The sequence below is a fragment of the Apteryx rowi genome, unplaced genomic scaffold (assembly GCF_003343035.1).
Source record: "Apteryx rowi isolate R43461 unplaced genomic scaffold, aptRow1 scaffold_119, whole genome shotgun sequence".
Lineage (NCBI taxonomy): Eukaryota > Metazoa > Chordata > Aves > Apterygiformes > Apterygidae > Apteryx > Apteryx rowi.
In genome coordinates, this window is record NW_020447408.1 from 869208 (window position 1) to 891764 (window position 22557).

The 22557-nt window shown below is 42.6% G+C and overlaps 3 protein-coding genes across 8 annotated transcripts in view; 2 read left to right on the forward strand and 1 right to left on the reverse strand.

The window, feature by feature from the left end:
• Nucleotides 1-89: 89 nt before the first annotated feature.
• EARS2 (glutamyl-tRNA synthetase 2, mitochondrial) lies at nucleotides 90-8991 on the reverse strand. 3 transcript variants are annotated; one of them, XM_026085966.1, is made up of 10 exons: nucleotides 8574-8751; nucleotides 8027-8182; nucleotides 7677-7779; nucleotides 6859-7048; nucleotides 5892-6364; nucleotides 4914-5022; nucleotides 4212-4365; nucleotides 2510-2640; nucleotides 1746-1881; nucleotides 90-1144 (listed from the first exon to the last, which is right to left on the reverse strand). In XM_026085966.1, exons 3-10 carry the CDS (start codon nucleotides 7723-7725, stop codon nucleotides 1061-1063), a joined length of 1326 nt encoding a protein of 441 aa, XP_025941751.1. In that variant the 5' UTR covers nucleotides 7726-7779; nucleotides 8027-8182; nucleotides 8574-8751; the 3' UTR covers nucleotides 90-1060. The 3 variants fall into 3 exon arrangements, with proteins under 3 accessions (XP_025941751.1, XP_025941745.1, XP_025941760.1); XM_026085960.1 differs by lacking the exons at nucleotides 7677-7779; nucleotides 8574-8751 and adding an exon at nucleotides 8901-8991; XM_026085975.1 differs by lacking the exon at nucleotides 8574-8751 and having other exon boundaries at nucleotides 7677-7810; nucleotides 8027-8073.
• Nucleotides 8992-9103: 112 nt separating this feature from the next.
• UBFD1 (ubiquitin family domain containing 1) lies at nucleotides 9104-16450 on the forward strand. Of its 3 annotated transcripts, none has more exons than XR_003256493.1 (7): nucleotides 9104-9479; nucleotides 9632-9889; nucleotides 9991-10199; nucleotides 11390-11455; nucleotides 11655-11760; nucleotides 12215-12532; nucleotides 14327-14410. XR_003256493.1 is itself a non-coding variant. In XM_026084872.1 (7 exons), the coding sequence occupies exons 1-7, from the start codon at nucleotides 9449-9451 to the stop codon at nucleotides 16193-16195; spliced, it is 864 nt and encodes a 287-aa protein (XP_025940657.1). In that variant the 5' UTR covers nucleotides 9370-9448; the 3' UTR covers nucleotides 16196-16450. The 3 variants fall into 3 exon arrangements, 1 of the variants encoding a protein (XP_025940657.1); XR_003256494.1 differs by having other exon boundaries at nucleotides 9105-9479; nucleotides 12233-12532; XM_026084872.1 differs by lacking the exon at nucleotides 12215-12532 and adding an exon at nucleotides 16085-16450 and having other exon boundaries at nucleotides 9370-9479; nucleotides 14327-14409.
• ERN2 (endoplasmic reticulum to nucleus signaling 2) overlaps nucleotides 16283-22557 on the forward strand; it is a 22955-nt gene continuing 16680 nt past the window's right edge. For both annotated transcript variants that reach the window (XM_026084843.1, XM_026084860.1), the window contains exon 1: nucleotides 16283-16333. The gene's annotated coding sequence lies outside the window, so the exon portion shown is untranslated. The remainder of the gene's footprint in view (nucleotides 16334-22557) is intronic.

Sequence of the window (22557 nt, forward strand, 5' to 3'; positions counted from 1 at the left end):
CACTCCACAAGTTATTATTTTTAATTTTTATATATTTATATGTAAATTTTTATATATATAAATAAAAATAAAAAGGTTTTTTAAATATATATATTTAAAATAAATTTATTTTGTATACGTGAATATTAAATTCACTTGCAAACGCAGCGCTCATGAGGACACCAGCACACGTACGCACCCGTTTCCAGAAAATAGTTTTCTGAGGAAAAGCAGACGAGACTTCGGAGTCCCGGATGGCTTCCTTCRCACCGCTCAAACACCGGGTGAAAAGCCCACGGGTTTTATTACAGCACGGAGTTATAGACTAGTGATATTGAATGTCATTGTAAAATATCCCTGCATTTTTCCCTCCTCCATAACTGTGCAGAGGGACACATGGGGGAAAGAATTAAATAAAAAGGAGACACCCATCATCATTCATCCAAAAAAGGAAAAACAAACCTATTGCTGGGGATATTTTTAGCTGAACTACACACGACCAACGCAGTTCACAGGGACAAGCAGCCAAGGGCTCTCCCGTATAGGGACCTTCTCACTGAGCACCTCGCTCAGGCCGGCAGGGTACTGTGCAGCGGTCAGAGGGCATCAGCTCTCACCCTGAAGCCTCTCCGTCTACCACCTGTTGGGGACCTGCCAGTTGTGACTGTAGGTCCCCTGGTTGCGAGGCTTTCTCCAAAAAGACACCGATTGCTTGGGACAAACCATGCTGGGATCAGAAATAACATTAGTTTCTGTCCATATGGTCTGGATCTGAATGTGAAATGCAGATAAAAGTCTCTTTATCCCAACCTGAACACCAGGCTACTTCTACAGGATGAAAGCACAAGGACAGATCTAAATCTGTATTTAGTTCCTCTCCTGTACAAACTGGCTTATGCTTAAGTGTAGATAGATACAGGTCTGGAAACATCATGGTGACACCTGCCTGGTCCAAAGCCCAAATCATCTGATCAAAGATAATCATACTGTGACAACAACATACAGGTCTAGGACAACRACACGAGGAGCCCTACATCATCTGAATCCCAGGCATGGCTGCTGGTGTCATTTCTGTCTCTTATTAGCTAGACAGTGCTTTGTGCATCCTTTCACACACTTCTGTGGGTCCCAAAGTCACCATCATTTCAGCAACACTTGGTCCATGCTGAAAAATTACAAGAAGTCATTGTACAAATGGAAACTTACACTTTTCAGTACAAGTTCATGCATCATCGTACAGGAAATGACAGAGTGATTAGCTATCAGATTGCTGTTAGATYAAGAGTAGGATTCTTCTAGCGGTTTAAAGACAAGATTCAATTTCTCTTTTTCACCCCTGAAGTAAAATGCTCAGTATGGGTCAAACTGAACCACAAGGATTGATACCACAGCATAAGCCAGAGTTAGGCTTTTAAAAGCTTGTTTCATAAAACTTGGTTTTGAAGCTTGTAAAAACAGAGAAACACATTGCATCGCACACAAAGACCCAGTTCTATCCAAAGCCTATAACCTTGCCAACCCTCTCTACAGCTGATCCAGGGGGTTTTCTAACTTCAGATTTGTGACCGCATAAACATGCTTTAGTAACTTCTGCCTTTCTGAAACTTTCAGAATTTCTTTACATCAGTACATTAATCCATAACAGCAGCTGATGTCAATTCTTGCAAGATGTCCAGACCAAATACTAACATTCTGCAATCACAGAAAAAATGGCTGCTAAAAGATCAGAAGGTCCCACTCTCAGAACTTTTATTTATTTTTTTTACCTGCTTTCCACTGAGTGCCAAGCGAAGGAGCTTCATCACGCTGCTGTACTTAGTCTCTCTAGTTTGCTTCTGGAGGCTTTTCAGATCTTTGCTCAACTCCTCCACAGTCAAAACAGCTGCCTGCCTTGTCATGAGCCTTAAGGAAAGAAGATATCCTGACAATCTGGTGACATATAGGACAGAGGATTCCTACCCAGGAATTCCAGCTGGACTTATCCCAGTGAAAATGCTGAATGCAAGTAAGCAAATGTCTTAGAAGACTACCAGCTACTTCAGAACAATTTTGCAAAATCTTCTGGCAATGGAAGCAGTTTAAGGTATACTTTCCTGCCCTTCGTTCCTATTCTGCGTCATGGCACTGCCTCTGTTCACAGTTGTGTTGGTGATGCATATGGGTATACCCATAGGTTGGCAGGTGGGACCACTTTAACTTAATATTGGTGCTAAAGACTTTGCCTTGCGAAACCATAACTTTAACCTAGTTCAGCATCATGTTACCATACAAACTCCACTGTGCTTCATGCTTTACAAAAATCCATAAGTGACGGTCCTTGCTGGAGAGCATTAATAGCTCTCAAAAGCTGGCAAGCAGCCTTCCAATTAAAAATGCACAGAATTTCTCACCAGTTGTTAACTACAGCACATTCCAAAGTAAAGCAAAAAAAAACCTAGGAGCATGTCCAATATAAGTATAGCAACCAAGCAGTAAAACTCTGGGGTGAACAGGTGGGTGGGCAGGGAGGGAGCTAGAAGGAGACACTTACTCTGTGACTAGTTTTCCTATTTCATCTACTTCTGCAGAAATAGTTTGTAGCTGCTCTCGGGACACAGAGGGCCTAACCCACAAGTAAGAATAATCACATGATACCAGGTTCTTCAGGAGGCTTATGTGACCCTGTGGAAAGAAAGCAAAGCTGTCAAGACTGAGGTTTAAGCTGCAGGGGGAAAAAGAAGGAAACTAATTCTATCTGAGCTTTACAGACAGTCAAAAGGGGGTCCAAACACACCACTGCTTTGTACTTTGTACGTGCTCAGAAGAAATGTGAATACTGACATTTAGCCTGCTTAATTTTTTCACACCCACAACTAACTGGTGTGAACAGGGATAGGAAAAAAGCCCAAAGGGCTGCTGTACCAGTACTACAGAGCCACACACAAACTGACTCAGAGTTAGTCCCTGGGAAGTGGCTTGCCACATTCATCTGCTAGYTCTCATGCGACAAGTAGGAAGTCACATGTTTAACCCAGACTCCGCTGCCATAGCACGAACTTCATGTTGTAACTGACGGGGTCTTTTCCTGTACTTATAAAGGATGCTTTATTCTTCAAGAGAAATTCCCCAGATAATACAGTAACATCCCAGGGGCAGACTGGGAAACAGCTGGGCTCACCCTCTTCCCTGGCACTGGGAAGAGCCACGGTATCTTCTGTCCCCTTTACAGCCTGCACTCTGCCACTTGCCTGAGATCAGGACTCTGAATTCACAAACCCCACCAATTCAACACTAAGAGCTACACCCACCTCTGAAAAGAAGTTGCTTTCACTTCGCTTTCAAAGCATGGAACAGCAGCAAAGAAGTGCCTTCTGCTACCCAGTCAACAAAAGCCAGAGAAGAGCAGTCACTGTGCAACAGGCCCCCTCAGTGCTCAACCTTTCCACCATGGGCAAGCCACATCCTCGACTACATGAGGAGGAGCACAGCCAAAAGACTAAGGGAAGTTATTATCTCCCCTACTTGGGCACCAGCAGGGCCACACCTTCTGGGTCCCCCAAACCAAGAGGGATGCTGAGAAGCTGCAGACCATCTCCAATAGAGGGCTACTAAGAGGGCAAGGTACCTGGCACCACGTGACCAGTGAAAAGAAGTGGAAAAACCTGGGCCTTTTTAGTCTGACAAGTGATGCTAAGGGGGGAATGTCACAGCAGCCTACACTGACTTGAAGGAGAGTTACAAAGACAGTGGAACCAAACTCTTCCTGGTAACGGCGGATGGTAAAACACAAGCAACGGCTACAAGTCACAGCTTGGGCGGTTCAGACTAGACACGAAGGAAAGTTTTTTCACTAGGAAGATAGCACAACGCTAGGTCACCCAGAAAGATGGTGGGACACATCCTTAGAAGCTTTCAAGACTCATCTACAAGCTCTCTCCTAGCTCAACAAAGTGCAGATGAGCTTACAACTCTGCAAAAACCACCAAGACATTCATGACACCCATTCCTGCAGGTCAGCCAACCATACCATCGTATTTTGGCAGTACACATGCACACAATCACCTGAACTGGCAGTGACAGCCATTTGCTGTTTACAACAGCCCTTTGCTATTTGCAGGCTGCAGAGCTTCAGAGCTCAGATCAAAGCAATGTCCAGAATCAGATGAGTCTTTATCAAGGAATCCCACAAAACCTTTACTCCCCATGCTCCAGTCCTCCCCAAAATGGCAGCACAATGTTATCACTTTTCATACTTTTCTCAGCAGAAGGACTCGCTCCACGTAATTCTTTTCTAGAACCTCTTTATCCATGTGTTGATCCCCATAGACACGCTCCACCAGCAACTGCAACTCTCTAATTAACTTCTGTCGTAGCCCCTCRTTCTCGATATGGCGGGTGAGGTGAATCCTGTAACAAAGAAGAAAACTGCTYTTGGATTTCTTTGGGTTAGACTGACTGAATCTAATAATCTCAGCCTCACAACACCTACCACTTAAATCCGTAGAACTGTTAGAAAAGCAACATTAAACTCGGGATAGACATTCGAAAATAAAGTCTTAAGCTCTAATGTACCACATCTTTCATTGTGGTGTCTATTAGCTGCACAACATCCTAGTAATACATACATGTATTTCTAGAAGTATCTTCTGGAAGTGTTACCTGTTTTTAGATGTTATTTTGCATCTAAACTTAAGACCTTGCATTCTCCTAGTTACATACTATCTGCCTAGGTTGCCACAGCATACCCGACACCAGTGTCCTAGCATAATGCAGGAGGGGGGACAAGCAAGGAAAGGCACAAGCAGGAACTATGTGTAGCACAGTGAAAAAGCCACAGTTGGAGGATCAAGCACTGGGTCAGATAAACAGAATCACCAGACAAAGCCAAGCGCTAGTAGGAAATTCTCGCTAATCTACAGATGACTAAGTTTTAAAGTTACCACTGATATTAATACCTGTTGAATTCTGGGAGTTTTTCAAGATCCAGTAGGGCAGAATGGGTCGTAATTCTGCTCATTTCAAACTGCAAGATCAGCTCCTCCAAAGTCCTCCCCATCTGATTCTCTGCAAAATAATCCAACAATCGCATAACACACATTCATTCTCCGGCACAGAACTAGCGTCACTGCTTTTTATTATAAACCTCAAGCTCAATGCTGGTGCTGCTGCACACCAAAGGAACAAGTGACATAGGAGGGCTACTTTTCACAGCACTAATAGGAAGCAGGGACATACCCAGGCAAATAGGAAAGAACTTAAGCAGGCATACACAGGAAGCTGCCCTCTACACAAGAACAGGCTCTGCTAACTACTGGTGAGGAACTAGAAACTGGGACATTCCGGCTGGCTCTATCACACTCCTCAGCGAAACACCTCTTGCATCATTCAGCCCAACAGAAGAAACACTCACAGCCAGGAAGCTTCACTACCCAGGAAAGGTTTAATTCCCAAGCATGGTTCCTGAAATACAAGTTAATTTGTGAGCCCTACACAGCAAGAGCAACAAAAGGAGTAATTGACTCAACTTCTCACAGTCTTTCAGGTTAAACAAGCAGTGTGGAAGATGTAACATGTGATACTGCAAATACTAACCACAGAACATAAGCTTCCCCAAGAATTTGCAGGGAGCTGCCTACCTACAGACAGACTCTTCACCTTCAGATGAACGTTGTCCCAGGTAGAAACCCACGAGGTATCATACTCAATTTAAATGGCTGCACAGAAACAGAAAGATTCCCACCATTTCAGTGCACCACCCAGTCTCTCCCAGGAGCTCTGCAGAAATCACTGGTGAAATTTCAGTGACAGAAACACATTCAGATTGCTTGCTTGACATCCATTCTCTGATCCCTTCAAGTACTGTCCAAGTTACCAAAATAAATCTAACCCTTTCCCCCAGAACAACGTCAAGTAGTATCCTAGCAGATACCAACCTGCAAATCCAGAGCCACAGTGGGTTATAATGTCCAGCAGAGCCTCTGGCAAGTAGCCATCCTGAGCAAAACGTTCCAGAAAAATGTCCCCTTGCCTTTTGGACAGTTTACCACCATCTTTGTTCAGAAGCAGCGGGAGGTGACCAAACTGAGGAGGATCCCAGCCGAAGGCTCTGTAGAGAAGGAGGTGCTTGGATGTTGAAGTAAGCCACTCAGTTCCACGCAGAACATGGCTGATTCCCATGTAATGGTCATCCACCACATTTGCCAGGTGGTAAGTGGGGAAGCCGTCTCCCTTGAGAATCACTGGATCGCCTTCCACATCGGCCACTTCATGCTTGCTCCAGCCATAGACGAGGTCCTGGAAGGGCTCCACACCCTTCTCGAGCCGGAAGCGGACCACCCAGTCAAAACCTTGTGACAGTTTCTCAGCCACTTCTTTGGATGTCAGGTGCCGACAGCGGTTGTCATACCTTTGAGACAGGAGAATGAATGTCTCAGTTCCACATAGGCGAATCCCCTCTGACTCTTTTTACATTCCCAAAACACCTATATGAACTCTAAACCAATTCCTAAATTGTAGCTTTAATCCTAAATCTGCCCACTATGTGTCCAGGCAAATCACTTCACTTCTGTAGGTCACTCCCCTAAACATGTAAGGGTTTTGCTGTCTTCTCCTCCTCCTATACAGCAAGATTGTGAATATTCACCAGTTATGCTTATTATCCATCGCAAAAATAGGGAGAAGCACCAGTCAGCCTGACCACTCATTCCTTTGACTTTAGCTTTGGATGTTACCCTGAAGTTAAAGTGCAAATATGAGCTAAACTGTCATACTGCTCCTGCCTTCAGCCATTTGCTGCCTTTAAGGACAGTGATACCACAATCCCATTGCCACACATTTCTTCATTAGTTTTTGTAAACATGAAGCACAGAGGCAACCACTCAGCTGAAAAGGAATCCCTACCGTGGGGTTTGTTGATTCYGCAAAGCCTCCTTCTTCAGCAGTTCCAGACGCTGAGGGGTACAAAAGCAGCGATAAGCTGCGCCCTTTTCCAAAAGCACTTCACTGGCTCTCTTATACAGGTCAAGTCTGTGTGACTGTTGGTAGGGTCCAAAAGAACCACCCCGGCGAGGACTCTCATCAGGCGGAATACCTGAAATATCAGTGTGATGGGATATAAAAAGCCCTCAGGCAGAGTGAAATCCAGAGTCAGAGCACATTAAATAAAGTTTAAAAGGCAGGAGGCTATAGAACATCCAAAGATGGTTTCTGTTCCAGAACAGCCAGCTAACTGCATCTATCCAGCACAGGACTCAGCTTCCCCTATGCTCAGGAGATTAACCCCAATCTACAACATTAGAGTTTACAGTACTGAGTGTGAAGTCCTGAGTAGAGAAAAACACCAAAACCTAGTAAATAGTTGAGTGAGTCACATGCATTACCTAGAGCAAAAAGCACTCAGGTGTACACATACGAAGCAGTGTACATCCTTACTATAGTAAATGACACTAATGCTACAGAAATGCAGCTGAGATGTTAGCCAGTTATTTTACATACTCCAAAATTACTATTCAATAGCAAAATTGTTTTAAGTTTATCGATCCAATAATGGAAACATTTGTGGAATCTGGCTCTAAGTTTACAATAARTCTGTATTCTAAAAATCATTCTCACTTTCAGTTCTTAAACTTTCAAAAAGAAGCAAAGAATTCAAAATGAGAACTGATATCTCCAGAACCCTTTTAGCAAATAATCTGTACACAAACAGTTTATCAACTTACACTGAGGTCTGCGAGTTCCAGCTTCTGAACTTTTCATCAAGCCTCTCATGCACAACCTTTGTTAGAGCTGTATCTTGTTCCACTTTCATAAATTTGGACCATTCTGTGTGTCAGACAAAGCAGCCAAAAGAAACCTAACTAGTCATTTCTTCTATAAAATACTCTTCCAGGAGGACTTTACTGATACTCAGCCATAACAATAACTACATCATCAGCCAATTCATCATCTGTTTGAAACGCTGCATAGCTTGCCATCATGCAAAACAGTCTGGATTTTGGTACTGTTAGTTTCTAAAAATAGTAGAGTCCTTCAGTAAGTAAGAAATGAAATACATAGCTTTGTAAGTTACCTGCCCAGYCCAGCATATCTTCTATTCCTTCTGCAGCTCCAGGCACCACTCGATTTTGATCTGTATCCTCCACTCTCAAAATGAAAGTTCCTTGGTGTTTTTTGGCAAAAATATAATTGTACAAAGCAGTGCGAAGGCCACCCAAATGCAGAAAACCTGTTACCATATGGAAATCAGAGCAGACCATAATGAATAAAGCACAATAAAGGGATTTTTAAGTATGAGCTGAAAGGGCAATGCTACCTGTAATGCAAATTGACATTAAATACCAAGTAGGTTGAGAGGGATGCTGCACTGAAACACTTATTCGCCTTGTGGGCCATTAAAGCCCTACCTTCACTATGGAACTAAAGCATTGATAACTACCTTCCAAAAGTGTGTTCCCTGAAGYGATCTGGAAACTAGCACACACTTGAAAATGCCACTTTCACAGTCTTTCATAAGACACTGCAGATGCTAAAGAATTATTTCCATACCGAGAAGGTGAATCTAACTTTGAAAATCACTAGCAGAAACTCAGCTTCACAATTTAGTAGTGAAAACGTACTTTAGAGAGGGCCCAAGGGCAAGAACTTTAGCCAGCGCTCAGAGCGCTACCCAGTCATAAGATCCAGCACAAACCGGGTCCAAATTATCGCCAAGATCGCAATAAGCTCGTATTTTAGCAGCTGAACTGCTGACGAAAGGCCGCTGCCCCGCAGCCACAGCTCTGCAGACCCCGCACTCGGAGCCCGGCGCCGCTGGAGCAGAAGGCGGCGAGGCCTCCGCTGACCGACACGGCACCCCCGCGAGGCAGGCGGCCGGGGGGAGCGCTCCGCACCGGGCCGAGCAGGCGGCTCCGCACCGCTAAACCGGGCCGGGCCGGGTCGGTTACCTGTGGGGCTGGGCCCGAAGCGCACGCGCGGTCCCGGTCCCGGTCCCGGTCCCGGTCCCGCCGCGCGCAGCGCCCGCAGCGCCCGCGCCATCCCGCCGCGCCGCTTCCGCCGGGACGCGGCCAGCCAATCGCCGCGCGCAGGGCGGGGTCAACAGGGGGCGGGGTCAACAGAGGGCGGAGCGCCCCTTAAGGGGGCCGCGGCCGAGCACGCCAGGGCCGTCGCCAGGCCCCTCGCCGGACGGGACCCGCTGGCTCCGCCTTGCGCAGCAATCCCCACCGGGCAGGGCCTCTGCGCTCGAGGGGGAGGCTCGGAGGAGCACCGCGGCTCCCCGCCCGCGCCCCTCCGCAGCGCTGCCGTTAGTCCCGGGGCAGAGGGCCTGCCGTAGGGCGGCCCCACGGAGCACGCGCTGGCTGCTGGGCGGGGCTGAAGAGCCGGCCTACGGCGGCTGGGAGGGGTCAAATGGGGCGGGCTACGGGGGCCGGCGTGGTCCAACGCCTGGCGACGGGCGTTTCCCGGCGCGCCCCGCGGCAGATTGTACACAATCATCATGGCTGCCGCCGCCTCTCCCTCCGCCGATGGTAGGAGCGGGCGGCGGCGGGGCGAGGCGGGCGGGGGCGGCGGGGCTGGGCCGGGCCGGGTGGCGGCAGAGGCGCGGCAGGGCCGGGGCCCGAGGCCCGAGGCGGGGCGGGGCCGCCCGGCGGCTGGGGTCTCCCTGTGCGCTCGCCCCCAGGTGCCGAGGAGCCGGGCATGGAGGCGGAGGAGCTGCCGCTGGGCTGCGGCGGGGAGGGCGGCGCGGCGGCGGGGCGGCCTCCGGAGGCGGAGGAGCGGCCGGACCTCTCGCAGGCGTCTGTCAGCAACGGCAGCGACTCGGAGAGCGGGAAGGAGCTGGTGGAGCTAAAGGTCATCTGGAACAAGAACAAGTACGACGTGAAGTTCCGCCTGGACAGCACCGGGGCCGACCTGAAGCAGAAGATCCACTCGCTCACAGGTCTGTGCTGCGCTGCCTCCGGCCGCAGCCCGCACCTCCTCTCCCCRAAACGCGCTCCGCAGTCATGAGGCGTGCTTGTAATCTTTATTCTTGCCTCTTAGGTCTTCCACCTGCTATGCAGAAAGTTATGTTCAAGGGACTTCTACCAGAGGAGAAAACGTTACGAGAGATCAAAGTGACAAATGGTGCAAAGATAATGGTTGTTGGATCTACTATCAATGATGTTTTAGCAGTAAATACACCCAAAGAAGCTGCTCAACAGGAGGTCAAGGCTGAAGAAAATAAAAAGGAGCCCCTTTGCAGACAAAAGGTTATTGTTGTCTCAATAATTCCTGGTATGGGGAAACTGTAGTATTTACATGGTTCTCTTGTAATATCCTGCTGTTATCTTTGGGTCCTGGTCCTATGTAACGCAGGCTGTTGTTTTTTTTTTTTTACATAGTTAAGTGTTAGAGGAAGGGCTCTCTGTAGAGGAATCGTAACAGTAGAAAACATTTAGCCCAGTAGAGTCTGTGGCTTTGCAAGGTGCCTGTTGTGCTGGTGCCAGGTATATTCTAGCATTTCAAACAAGAAATGGGGAGTAATGGAAATATTTCATAGTTGTTAGTTCAAACACGATGTAGGTTAGTTGCATCTAAAAGCTAACTAATCTTTGTTGCTATAAAATAGTTTGACCTCTAAAACTGCCTTCAAAGTGGATACCCAAAGAGCAGTTTCTTCAGCTGTCCCAGCACTGAGGGGAACATGAATGTTGAATACTCCTCTCACATCTTGGAAGTGTTGCCTCCTAATAGGAAGTGAAGTGCGATGCGGTAACACTTGTTCTGGTGGCTGTGCTGCAATGGTGTGGGGCTGATAAAGATTTTCAGCCCAAGGTATTATCAGCCCCACACCTTCCTCAAAATAAATATGATTAAAAATTAAAATGTTCATCATTGATCTATAACCTTTATGAAACGTGCTTTTGTTTTTCTATAATCTATCATAGTTCACGTTCACTGTAAGTCCCATCATTGTTTAAAGGTACTCAGCAAGTTAAAAGCTGTGAGCATGTTTTTCTTAGTTACTACTGCTCTAATCTGTTGTGGCTGTGTTGCGGTATGTTGCACTGTCAAATGTAAGGGATTTTCTGCCATTCACTGAACATAACACTTGACTGTTAAAACTGTCTTGCTAAATGCCAACTATGTGATTCAGCATGTATGATATTAAAGCAAGGCGCTTTTTTTTTTTTATATGTATATGTGTATATATATATTCTAGAAGGGATGCTACCCTTTGCATCATATTGGGATTTTATTAGCTTATAAAATTTTTAAGATTGTCATAGAAGGTGCTTGGTTAACTTTGAGAATTAACCATTTTCTGTGTGATAAATGACTGTGAATAGTCCTTAACTGTTTCATAGTGCTATTGGGATATGGTTAAGGGTACAGTCAGAAATAAATTGCAGAATTCTGTTGTATTGGTGTAAATTCTAATTTCTGTTTTATATTGTAGCAACACAGAAAAGTATTGGATAAAGGCAAACCTGATGATGTGATGCCTTCTGTTAAAGGTGTTCAGGTAGGTAAATAAGTATATGGCATATTGTCATAATCAGAAAAGAGCATATTTATTGTGGTTTGAGGTCGTCTTTGCTGGTTCTATCTTTTCTTGCAATCTTAGTAGAAAAAACTGGATAGTCCTTATGCTCAAAAAGCTGAGGATACAGTTTTTCCTGTTAAAGTCTTTCACCATGACTCTCTATGTTGCCTTTTTGTAGGAGCGCCTGCCAACAGTGCCATTATCTGGCATGTACAACAAGTCAGGGGGGAAAGTAAGATTGACCTTTAAACTTGAGCAAGACCAGCTATGGATTGGTACAAAAGGTGAGCAACTCTAAAACTGAGATGAATAGTTCATAATGGGGCTGTAAGTGGTTTGTGCAAACTAGAAATATTTTCTGGTGTGAATAAATTGTATTTAGGAAATAATATTGGTATTTGAATACTTAAAAACTAAATTTTGCATCCTTTTCTCAAATGGCATTCTCTCAGATCATTTGAACATTATCTGATATTTTACTTCTTTTCTTGAAAAACTTGAGTTCAGTTTTGCTGGTATGACTTGCTTTCCAGTCTGCTGTTCATAGCTTCCAATTGTATATTATAATATTTGGCATTTCTAGCATATCTCAAGAGCACTTCATAAACATTGGTTTGACCCCCACATTGTAGAGAGGCTCGATGACTTGGATAAGACCCCAAAGGGAATCTTAGAACTGGGAATAAAGCTAGGAGTGCTGGCATTTCTGTCATTATCTGTCCTTCCAACCAAAATTAGTTGGGTGTCTTGTTTCAGTGATGTACAACTGCAGAAACTATGGCATGTGTTGCTGTGCAGAGGAATCAGTTTACCGTCTTGAGTGGTGCCAGGAGGAGCTGAAAGTGCTGTGGTGATAACATGCATTGCTGAGGACGTCTCAGATAATCCCCCTGCCTCCAAAGGAAGCTGTGCCCCTTTAATTTGACCAGGATGGGGCAATATTACCATGATGAGCAAGAAGAATAGAAGTGCTTGCTCACTGTCCCAGTAAAATAACCTAATTGGATGATAATATTAGCTTTGGATGGCACCTCCAGCTGCTACGTTATTTCCAAAGTAAGCAGAAATCTCAGAAGTTTTTGACCTTTCCTATGTAGGACAGACTTGATTGTGAAGATTTTCTGGCTTTAAAATCTATTTCAGTATTAAATCTATTGCAGAGATTTCTCCTGGGCTAAGTGATGGAGAGAGACCTTGTATTTTTTTTCTCTATAGACTGGGCAGCTGAGTTTTTTCATTATTGATAATGTGTTCTAAATACTTGATTAGTATTTCAGTAATTAATTCTCTCATCCCACCTTCTAGACCAGTTTCAAGTTTAGTATTCCTGAAGTGTTCTGGGTTAGTGTTTCTTAAATATGAAATTTGATTCTTCTTGTAATCATCTGTCTTTAATGTAACCTGTCACCCTACTTCCCAAAATTAGCAGCGACTTACTTCCTTTAGGGAACATTTGTAATTGCTGGCTGTTGTGTGGAAAAGTTCCTTCCTGCTCAGAGAAATTTATGGCAGATGTCAGCACGTATGGGCTAGAATAAACACAACTACCTGTTAACACCGTTTCTGACTGGATAGTCCTTGAAGATTGAAACTGTCTCTCTCCCAYCCACCCTTCCTGTGCTTCACAGACCACTTTACATTTTTGTAGTCTAAGGTTTGCTATAGCTAGATACTCTCAGATACTCTGTATGCTTTTCATAGAGGCATTGATAATATGAGTTTGTCTGTTGCTGAGATCTTGTGAAGAGTAATTAATTTGAATGCAAAATAAGTGCAAAGTAAGATTCTTTACTCAGTGAATGAGTCTGGGGTAGTTCAGAGCGAGCTTAGTTGAAGCACAGAGATGCAGAATATTTTTTTGCATCACAAACTAATTTACAAGGTACAAACTATGCGTTTGTTCATATCCCTGGGTGCCTTTTATAAGTAGGTGTTCTCCTCTGGCTCACACAAATTAAAAAGTCATACATATCTAAGGAATTCATTGTTTCATATCTCATTTGTAGAGTGTTTATTATTATTATTTTTTTTTTTTGTCTTGTACTCAAAAAGATAATTTTAGGCGGACAGTGAAGGTTGGAATTGAAAGAAAGGTTCTTGGATTTAAGTCTTCAGGAAGAAGGGAGGACATAAGTGAGACAGAAGAAATCAGCCACGAACCGTATACTTTGTAGTTTTTGTTGGTTACACCTGACTGGCTGACATTAGTCTATCATGTAATTGTAGGGGTTTTTTTTCAGTTTCTCTTTTTGTTTCTTTCCCTATTTACTCCTCATTAACTTCCTTCCCTGTCTTTTCATAGTGACAGTTGAACACTACTTCAGAGTAAAACCAGCACTAGACTTCCAAAGAGTTAGCCGATCTTCATTCAGTTTTTTTCAGTCTTGTCCTTTTCATAAAGCTTAGTTTAATCCTTTGTAGTCAGTCCTGCATATTCTTACACTTGGATTTACTTTCACTATGGTGAGTAATCCCACTGATCAGAGTGGAGTTACTTATGGAGTTATGTTAAATAAAGCCTTCCCCCCCCTGCCCTGCTGCCACCTCAGTCAATTTAAGGCCCGAAGCAGGTAGACTGAACTTACTTAATATGGTGCAGAGACATAAAAACCTGGGTAGTTCTGTGATAAACGTTTAGATTTCTTTGAATTAACTGTTGGCATACCGGTTGTGGGATTTGTGGTAATGTGGAAGACTGGCTTCCAAGCAGCAGATATCCAAAGTTCACCCTAAAAGGAAAGACTGCTGACACGAGATCCTCTCGGAAGTAATAGAGGTGGTATTTAAAGTTGACATGAAATACTACTGCCTCATCTATCAGAAATAATACTTTGATCAATTTTAATGTAGAGAGAACAGAAAAGTTACCCATGGGGTCCATTAAAAATGTGGTGAGTGAGCCTATTGAAGGACATGAGGATTATCACATGATGGTAAGTAATCCTTCTTTCTACTTTAATAATATCAATCTAATTACTTCATGCAAATACACAGAAATGAGGGTTTTAAACTAGAGTAAGTCTGAGACTGATAGTAATAAAAACGTCATGTGCTGTGAAAAGTTGGAATGTCAGTATTGTCTGCTGTCATGATGTAAATATTTTGGGTAGTGTATAATGAATGTCTGCTACTTTGTGGAAATCTTGACTGGTTTCACACAACTGTTAGTGCTACTTAATATCCTCCATCTTGTTATGACAGTATAATCATAGTAAAAAAATTAAATATACAGTATTTTCCTAAAATGGAGTGTCATGATACTTTTAAACAAAGGGACTGTAGGGCAGACTTCCAAAAGAAAGGTCAGCCTACAATGTGAACATCGAACACTAAACTCTTCTAAAAAGATGTATCCCATTTTAGTCCTGTTTTCACTTTTTCATTTTGTTTTTGTTTTTCCTTTTGTGATGTGCTGTTTTAAGTAAGTATATAAATTGTTATGCTTCTCTTATATTCCTCCAAAAGACCTTGGCATAGAAATTTTTAGTTTGTGAGAACTACCTTCCTTTCACTATAACTATGAATTAATGTTCTTTGATAGTGCTTGCTGCCAATCATTTCCTTTMAAAATACAAAATAAAAGCCTTACCTCACACAGTAGTGAGGTCGTTTTGTCAAGAAACTGTTAGCTTGATTTCTTAGCATTAGTGATATTTTCCTATATCTAGTTTAATGCTAGTTTCTACTTTCTTTATATAAACAACAGGACTTGTTGGAGGTTAGAAAAAATAGAGACTTGATTTTGCAATAATTCTCTTTTCCACGTTTAAGTTTCTGAAATACTGATAATGGGTTTAGAAAACTAATATATTTCTGAAGAGAACAGTGCTAATTCTCCTGGAGTTTTGGGGTGTTTCTTTTTATCTGTAGTTTCTTTTGAGGTTTTGTTTCCAAAATGCAGTAACTAACTTTCAGCGTTGAAGTAAGTTCCTTGTACAAAAGTCTGCTTCTCTCTTTAAGGGAAGAAAAGGGAAATGCTATACCTTAAAATTACTGTCTTCAGGAGGGAGCTGATCTAGTCTTGTGCAAATATTTGATTTTTTGATCACCCGTGTAGAACAATGACCTCTTTAGATTATGCTATAGTAAACTCCTATCCTAAAACAAGGGTAGAGATTGTCATGCTGTAATACTCCTCTCCTATTTATTCTGATGCAAGTAGAGAGTAATACTTTGTCTAAATATAAAATTCTGTGAAGATTCTTTTTTTTTTTTAAACATGGTCATTGCCTTAGTTCCCTTCTGCTTCTTAGCTCTGTGCATTCTGGTAGTTGCTTTAGAGACTTATCTTTGAGTTATGCTTCAGATTCTGACTTCCAGAATATGTTCCTCATGTTCTTGAAACTGGCCAAGAGTTTTCATTGCTGCTATGATATCTTAAATGAAAGAGCTCGTTGTTTTAATTGGTACTTTACAGTTCTTGTTTCTCTGAGGAATATTTTCTTCAATTGCATACCAAATATTTTTAGTGTGCACCAAGTATTTGAAGGAGACAATAGATGCAGCGGACTTGCTTGATTTTTGTAGTGGATAAATTGGATGTCCAGTCTGACTCGTATAAGCTGTTCTGTTTCCCATTTGTAAATGTTGTCATTTTTAACTTTGCAGGCATTTCAGCTGGGCCCAACAGAAGCATCTTACTACTGGGTCTATTGGGTACCAACTCAATATGTTGATGCAATCAAAGACACGGTGCTGGGGAAATGGCAGTATTTTTGAAAGCACGCTCACCTCTGGCACAGGAAAATGACACAAAGCTAAGGACACTGCTGGGAGAGGCCTCCAACATCCCTGGATGATATAGTCCTGGAACTTATTAATAAAATATGATAAACGAGGCATTGATGGAAGCCAGAGGTGATGTTCTTTCACCATTAGTTTACTTTTAACTTAAAAATTTCAGCATCCCTTTTCTGCAGTCAGCTTCAACCATATTTAAAGCAAATACAATGGAAATCAATAAATCTTAATTCACAAAATATTGTGTGTAATACACTTAAATCTGCTGAGAGTTGATCTTCCATTTTAGTTTTAAAAAGAAAATATTACAGTCTATTACTGAGGATTTTTTACATGGTTGGAACAAAAATATTTTCATAATCTTTCAGTTACAAGCATTAGACTTAATTTAGTTACTTGGTTGTGACTGAGAATTTCAGAAACAGTTTTTTAAAATAAACTTTAAATAGTATGCAAAATTGATGTTCAGTAAGCCATATTCTGCTGGGCCTTTTATTTCAGGTTTGACTCTTTGGTAGCAAAACTTTTTTTTTTAACCCAAAGGTTTTTTGTTTGTTTTTTGTTTTGTTTTTTATATATATACTAGAAGCCCTGGGCTGGTACTTGGCATGTTTGGAGCAGATGAATACCACTGTGGATGTTTTGCAATCACAATGACCCGGTGCTGCTTACTGTCCCATTTCATGCCATTTTAGTTGTTTTCTTCCCACCTGCATACCTCTCTGCTCCTCTTCTGCCTCCTGCCTGGGGAGCTACATTTTAGGAGCTGTTTCCTGATTGTGCATGTTGCAGCCCTGAAACATTTTGCAGCTGTTGTGATGACACTTACCTATTTGACTGAGAAGAACCTCTAGAGTGCACTATGTGGTAGAGTCTGGCAGGAGCGTACTGAAGTAGTAACCCAGATGTTGCAAAGGAAGTGAACCAGAGACCTTCCTGTGTGGGGTTTTTTGTGTGTTTTGGGTTTTTTTGTTGTTTTTTTGGGGGGGGAGGGAAGGGGGAGAGGGATGGGGGAGATCAGATGTCTAAAATGCCATTTTATTTGGACCCTGAATAATTGTGGTAGTCTTTTGTGACCTAGATTTGAAAATTTACAGTAATCTTATTCAGTAAGTCTTACCAAATTTAGGCTATCTATCCAACAACTGATCTTTTAAAGTTTAAATCACCTTTCAGCTTTTCTTTGCTCAAGTTTTCAGGAACTTCTTGCATCTAGTCCTGTCTGAAATAATGTTCCTTGCCTTTGGTTTGTGATACTCTGCCTGTCATCTCAGCAATTAATGTGCCATTTATCTCAGGTTTTCTGAATGGACCTTTCAGTCCTGAAAAGGTGCACACCCTTAACAGATTGTATTGCACAGTCAGACCAAATCAGTCTTACTATGCGTTAAACCTGCATCTAAGAGATTTTTTTTTTAACACTGTAGGCTTAACATTTGTTCAATACAAGTAGTCAACATTTTGTGACATTCAAGGAGAGACATCCTTTCAGGAACAGCTGAACATAATGTATTCCCTGTCCATTTTTCGCTTTCCTTGAAATAGCCCAGTTGAAACTCAGCAGGTGCAAATTCCCAAGTGAATATTTATTTTATTTTTATTTTATTATAGACAGGGAAAAATGTTAATTTTATGACATAAGGGTCTTCAATTTTTTTCTATTATTGAAAGTGAATTTGGGTTAAGGTGACATTTACCTATATGCTATTGATAGTAGCATAAGCAGCTGTTGTTTTGTATTTTCAGTTAGAACATTCATTCAATATGAATTTTAAAGTTGTTCCACATCCTACATCTATAAACTATTGATGTGCTTGTTACTCTTGTAGCTTGAGATATTTTCTTTCTGTGTACAAGCCAACAGCAGTGTGTCTTGACACGAATTCGTTGTGACACGAGTTTTTCCTGAAGTAGTGCCGTGTCAGTTCCTTAGAACAGCCTCCTCCCGAAAGCTCCAAGCAAGGGTATGAATGCAGATAATGGAATTGCTATGAGTTAGTTTGAGATGTAATTACAACTTAAATGCAGTTATCGTACTTTTTATTTCCTAATCGCCAATTCAAGTATTAAGGCTAAAATTTAAATTTCAGTGTCTGTGTATGCACTACAATACTGCATCGTATGCTTTATATGGTGTATAAAGAAAATTAGTGGCATTAGCTTTTTCTGTCACTTGGATTCACCTTTGCACTCTGCTAGTCTTGTTGGTTCAGTGACTGTCGACTTCCACTCGCTACCCGACTTGCTTGGACCTGTCTGTACGTCCATTCATGCTCCGTTTTCCTTTCCCATTCTTTCGTTTGCTTGCCCCTTGAGAGGACATGTATCTTAATTCCAAGCATCCCCCCGTGTTCTGGTGGCTTGTGTTGGATGCAGCAATACGGGTGAGTACGCTCTGCTGCCAGTGCTGAGGTGGCGCATATCTACCTGATCTAATCGCTGTCGAGGCAGCAAGGGCACCTTGGGCCCGGAGTACAGTGTAGTGTTTAACGTTCCTGTCGGCTCCTTTTCCMAGGGCACGGTTATTCTGCATCCTGTGCCAGGTACAGTAAATCATTGATTTCAAAAGAGAATGAATATAAAAAATGTAGATTACAGAGCAGTTTTAAACATGGAGGAAAAAATATTATAAATTAAGAAAATCAAACTTGGTCCTGTTTAGGTACTTCTTTTTTAGTTGAATTTGATTTGAAAAATTAAACTGTTTCACTTTTCTTCCATGTGCAAAATTTGAATTAAAATACAGGAAAGGGATACCTAAAATGCTTTAATTGGTGTTTGTTGGCTAAATATAGGAAGTTTCTTGGAAGTTCTTTGAAATTAGTGTTCCAATTGAATTTACCAGTACCTCTTTAGAGGTTCCTCTTTTGGAATGATGTGGAGCTTTGTATCTTCTGGTATATACCAACTTTTTAAAGGCACTTACTGACATTAATGATCATAAACATCTAAGAAAACGCCATCTCTTTAGTTGTATAGTGTCATGGCTTGTTTAATTGGGGAGCTGTTTTCTAGCCTCTTACTTTGGATTTTACTCTTATAATTAGGGTGGTTTCCAGGGCAGATTGAGGATGCCAAATGGTCCTGTGGGGGAATTTGGCAGTTAGTCCTCAGTAAAATACAAGCGTAACAAATAAAATGCAAATACAATCAGTATTTTAAGTTGACTGATTAAGGTTGTTTTCAGATCATTCATGTAATCTTCCATAGGAAGTATACGGTAATATCTGTGGTGATTCTTATGCAAAAGTTGAAGTATTTCAGTTAAGTTACAATTTAACGCCTTTCTAGGGAGATCAGTTCCCTATTGTATATATGTGTAATTCCTTACGAACATTAATTTTGGGATGCTATTCCTTATGAAGTTGTATTAAGTGCTTTGCTAGGTTTACTAATTGGTGATTAAAGTATCTGGAATGCAAATGTGGGTTTTCAACAGAAGACAGTATTTCCTCATGCGAGTTTCCTAGCTGCTTTTAATGCACAGGCAGTGTGTCCTTTGCAGTTCTTCTTGGTGCCATTATTTCATTAAAGTGCAGTAGCAATAAACACTGTCTGTGAGGAGTTCTGTTGCAGTTACCAAGCTCCTCGTAGGCCTTTGTCGATGGTGTTGAGTGTTTCAACTCACCTGTATACCGTTCCTTTCACTCTTCTGTGTCCAATGCTATGGGTTTCTTGTTTCTCTCCTTGTTCTGAGTTTAGTATTCCTTCCATATCTGTTTGTGCATCCCAAGCATAAACAGTTTCTGGATTCGTATTTCATTAGGAATGCAAATGTATATCGTTAAACCTTGTTTGGGTTTGAACATAGACCATATCTTGTATGAAAATCTTGTATTACTTGCAAGTTTTTCATATCAAGTTTAAGATTAAAGTAAATCATTACTTTCTCTTAGCGACATAGTCTTACGAGAAATGTATTATTAAAATAAGGATGTTACTGTGATGAAAGAGAAAAGGTGGTTTGAAGAAAAAGAATTACGTAAGAAACTGTTAACACACAATAGTTTATAACTTGTAAGGCACGAACCTGTTCAGTTTTACAGTTTACACAGTTTGTATCCATAGTTTCATACCTTAAGGGCCAAAGAGAAACAATTCATTTGCAATGACACAGTATCAGAGGTGCCATATTTTGGTGGTGGTCTGTTGCATGTTCTCCCTCCCCTGCTCCCGGCGGTCCCGTGCCGTCTCCGGGGATGCGGCGGTAAGGGCAGGGGCAGGCTCTTCGYGGGGCCCCGCGTGCTCGGCGCGCTGCGCTCTGGTTGCTTCTTGTGCCAGCTCGGTGGAGCAAGGTTTGTTTTCAAACTTTCCTTCTGTTTACTTTTCTCTTTCTTTATCTGTAACTTTATTTTCCAGGGGGATTGCTTTCATTTTGAGCTGAGTACTCTAGCCTTTCAGAATTGGACTGTTTGTATCTTGTTTTGTTAATTAACATCCTAGTCGCTGAGGGGAGGAGGAGGGGACCAGGAGAGCTGTAGCAAGTCTTGTATGAAACATATGGCTGTTCCACCTTCTAGCCGAGGATTTGCTTTCTGTGGTTCATGGAAGTTCACTATGTCTTACCCATATTCTGAGCAATTCATTCTTTGGTTTTCTATTCAAAAACAAAAAAAAGTCTTAGATCACGTTTGTGTCCTCTGCAGATTTATTTTAAATGGAATATGTAAGTACCATGTTTTATGGTATTTTTAAATTATCTATTGCCTATTTCAGGGGAGGGGGAAATGACAATATTTAGTCTTAGATTTGCACTGCTGGATTTTTTAAGTGTAACCTTGACTGGTTATCCTATTGTTTTATTCTGTAAGATTAGTCTTATGAATTAAAGTTTGATAATTAAGCATTTCTGTGTTTGAGTGTTTTAACATTCTGTACATACTATACTTCCTACAGCATGAACAACTGTGAGCAAACTGTATGTTGAAAAATGTACAGAGTCAGAAATCCATGGATACTTGTGCTTTTTGTTACTTCCAACTCTATTGGTGCCTTTTGCTAAGCATGGTGAGTTGAGTGTATTTCCGCTGTATATCACTTCATACAAAAAGACTATGAATTACAGGATTTCTCTAGCTCCCTGTCTAAAAACAGGATTTCATCTTGTTTTAAATCGTAGAAAGTCCGTGTCGTGTTGAGCACACTCAAGTATAAATTCAAGTACTCAGCTGCAAATCCTACATACAGGCAGAACTGTTACCATGTCAGAAGTTCCACTTCAGTTTACCAGTCCCCACCAAGCAGCTGCTCCGGAGAAGCCTGGCTTATTAGGGCTTACAGCAGGCTTCAGACTTCTTTAAGACTTAACATGTGTTGCTCTGTTTGTTACTGCCTTCAGTCACTTTTGTTTCTCTCCTCCTGCCCACTTTTAAAAAATGCACTGAGATGGTTACGTACTGTTATCACAGAAATAGTTTAAACTGTGTGGTGATATAGTCTACCTACCATGTGAGAATTGGCAAGTTGTCTTTCATTTTCAGTTTTTGATTTCTAGGTGCCCCCCTAATTGTAGGGGGCAATGTAGTTACTTACAGAGGGAGGGGGCTGTTGAATCCCACTGAAAACCCCTYTTAACTCCAGTTTGTCCCCTTGAAAAGAGCTCTTATAAATATCTGTGCCCTATTCTTTCTTCAAATGAATCTAAAGATTATTTAAGCGGGCTGATGTGCAAGTCTTTCAGGAAGAGATCTCTGCTCCTCTGCAATGCTGGCTCTGTAGGAAGGCATTGCAGCGGTGCTGACGGGACCTGGGGCTGCTGGGGCTGCGGAGGGGAATCATGGATCCACACCAGAACCGCAGCTAGTGCTGCTGTTACCTGGTTATCTGAGACCGCTACAGGTCCATAGTTAGCAAGCACGGCTTGACATCAGGCTGGCATTGGTGGAAGGTCGTGGTGCTGTTAGGTTTGGTTACGCATTACCAGCACAACGAATTTTGCTCAGAAGGGTGTTAAGCTGTGCTGGAATCAAGAGATGGCCCCCACGTGTCCCTGCTCGTCTCGGGCAGGAGGAGAAGGTTAAATCCCAAGATTACCGCTGCTTTTGTACGTGAAAATCGGTGTGGGAAACAAGGGCGAAGCACCCGCTGGTTGTCTCGTGTGTGCCAGAAGTCGGCTTCTTGCAGCCACCATCGCTCTCAGGCTGACCCCCATCCCTGGGGGCACCCCTGGAGAGGGGCAGCTGATCCCGATCCGCTTCCAACGCCTGCTGGAGTGCGCGCGGGGCAGCGGGAAGGCCAGCGGCCGCTGCCTCCGGGGCTGCCTGGCTCCCGCCGCTTCTGCCAGCGCGGAGCACCGCTGCAACGCGTTGCGGGAGCGGAGCGGGGGCCCGGAGCAGCAGCAG

Coding starts and splice junctions, on each gene's coding strand:
- UBFD1 (XM_026084872.1), top strand. CDS start 9,449: ATGGCTGCCGCCGCCTCTCCCTCCGCCGATG. Junction 10,200..11,389: donor AGCCCCTTTGCAGACAAAAG/GTTATTGTTGTC, acceptor TTTATATTGTAG/CAACACAGAAAAGTATTGGA. Junction 11,761..14,326: donor GCTATGGATTGGTACAAAAG/GTGAGCAACTCT, acceptor ATTTTAATGTAG/AGAGAACAGAAAAGTTACCC.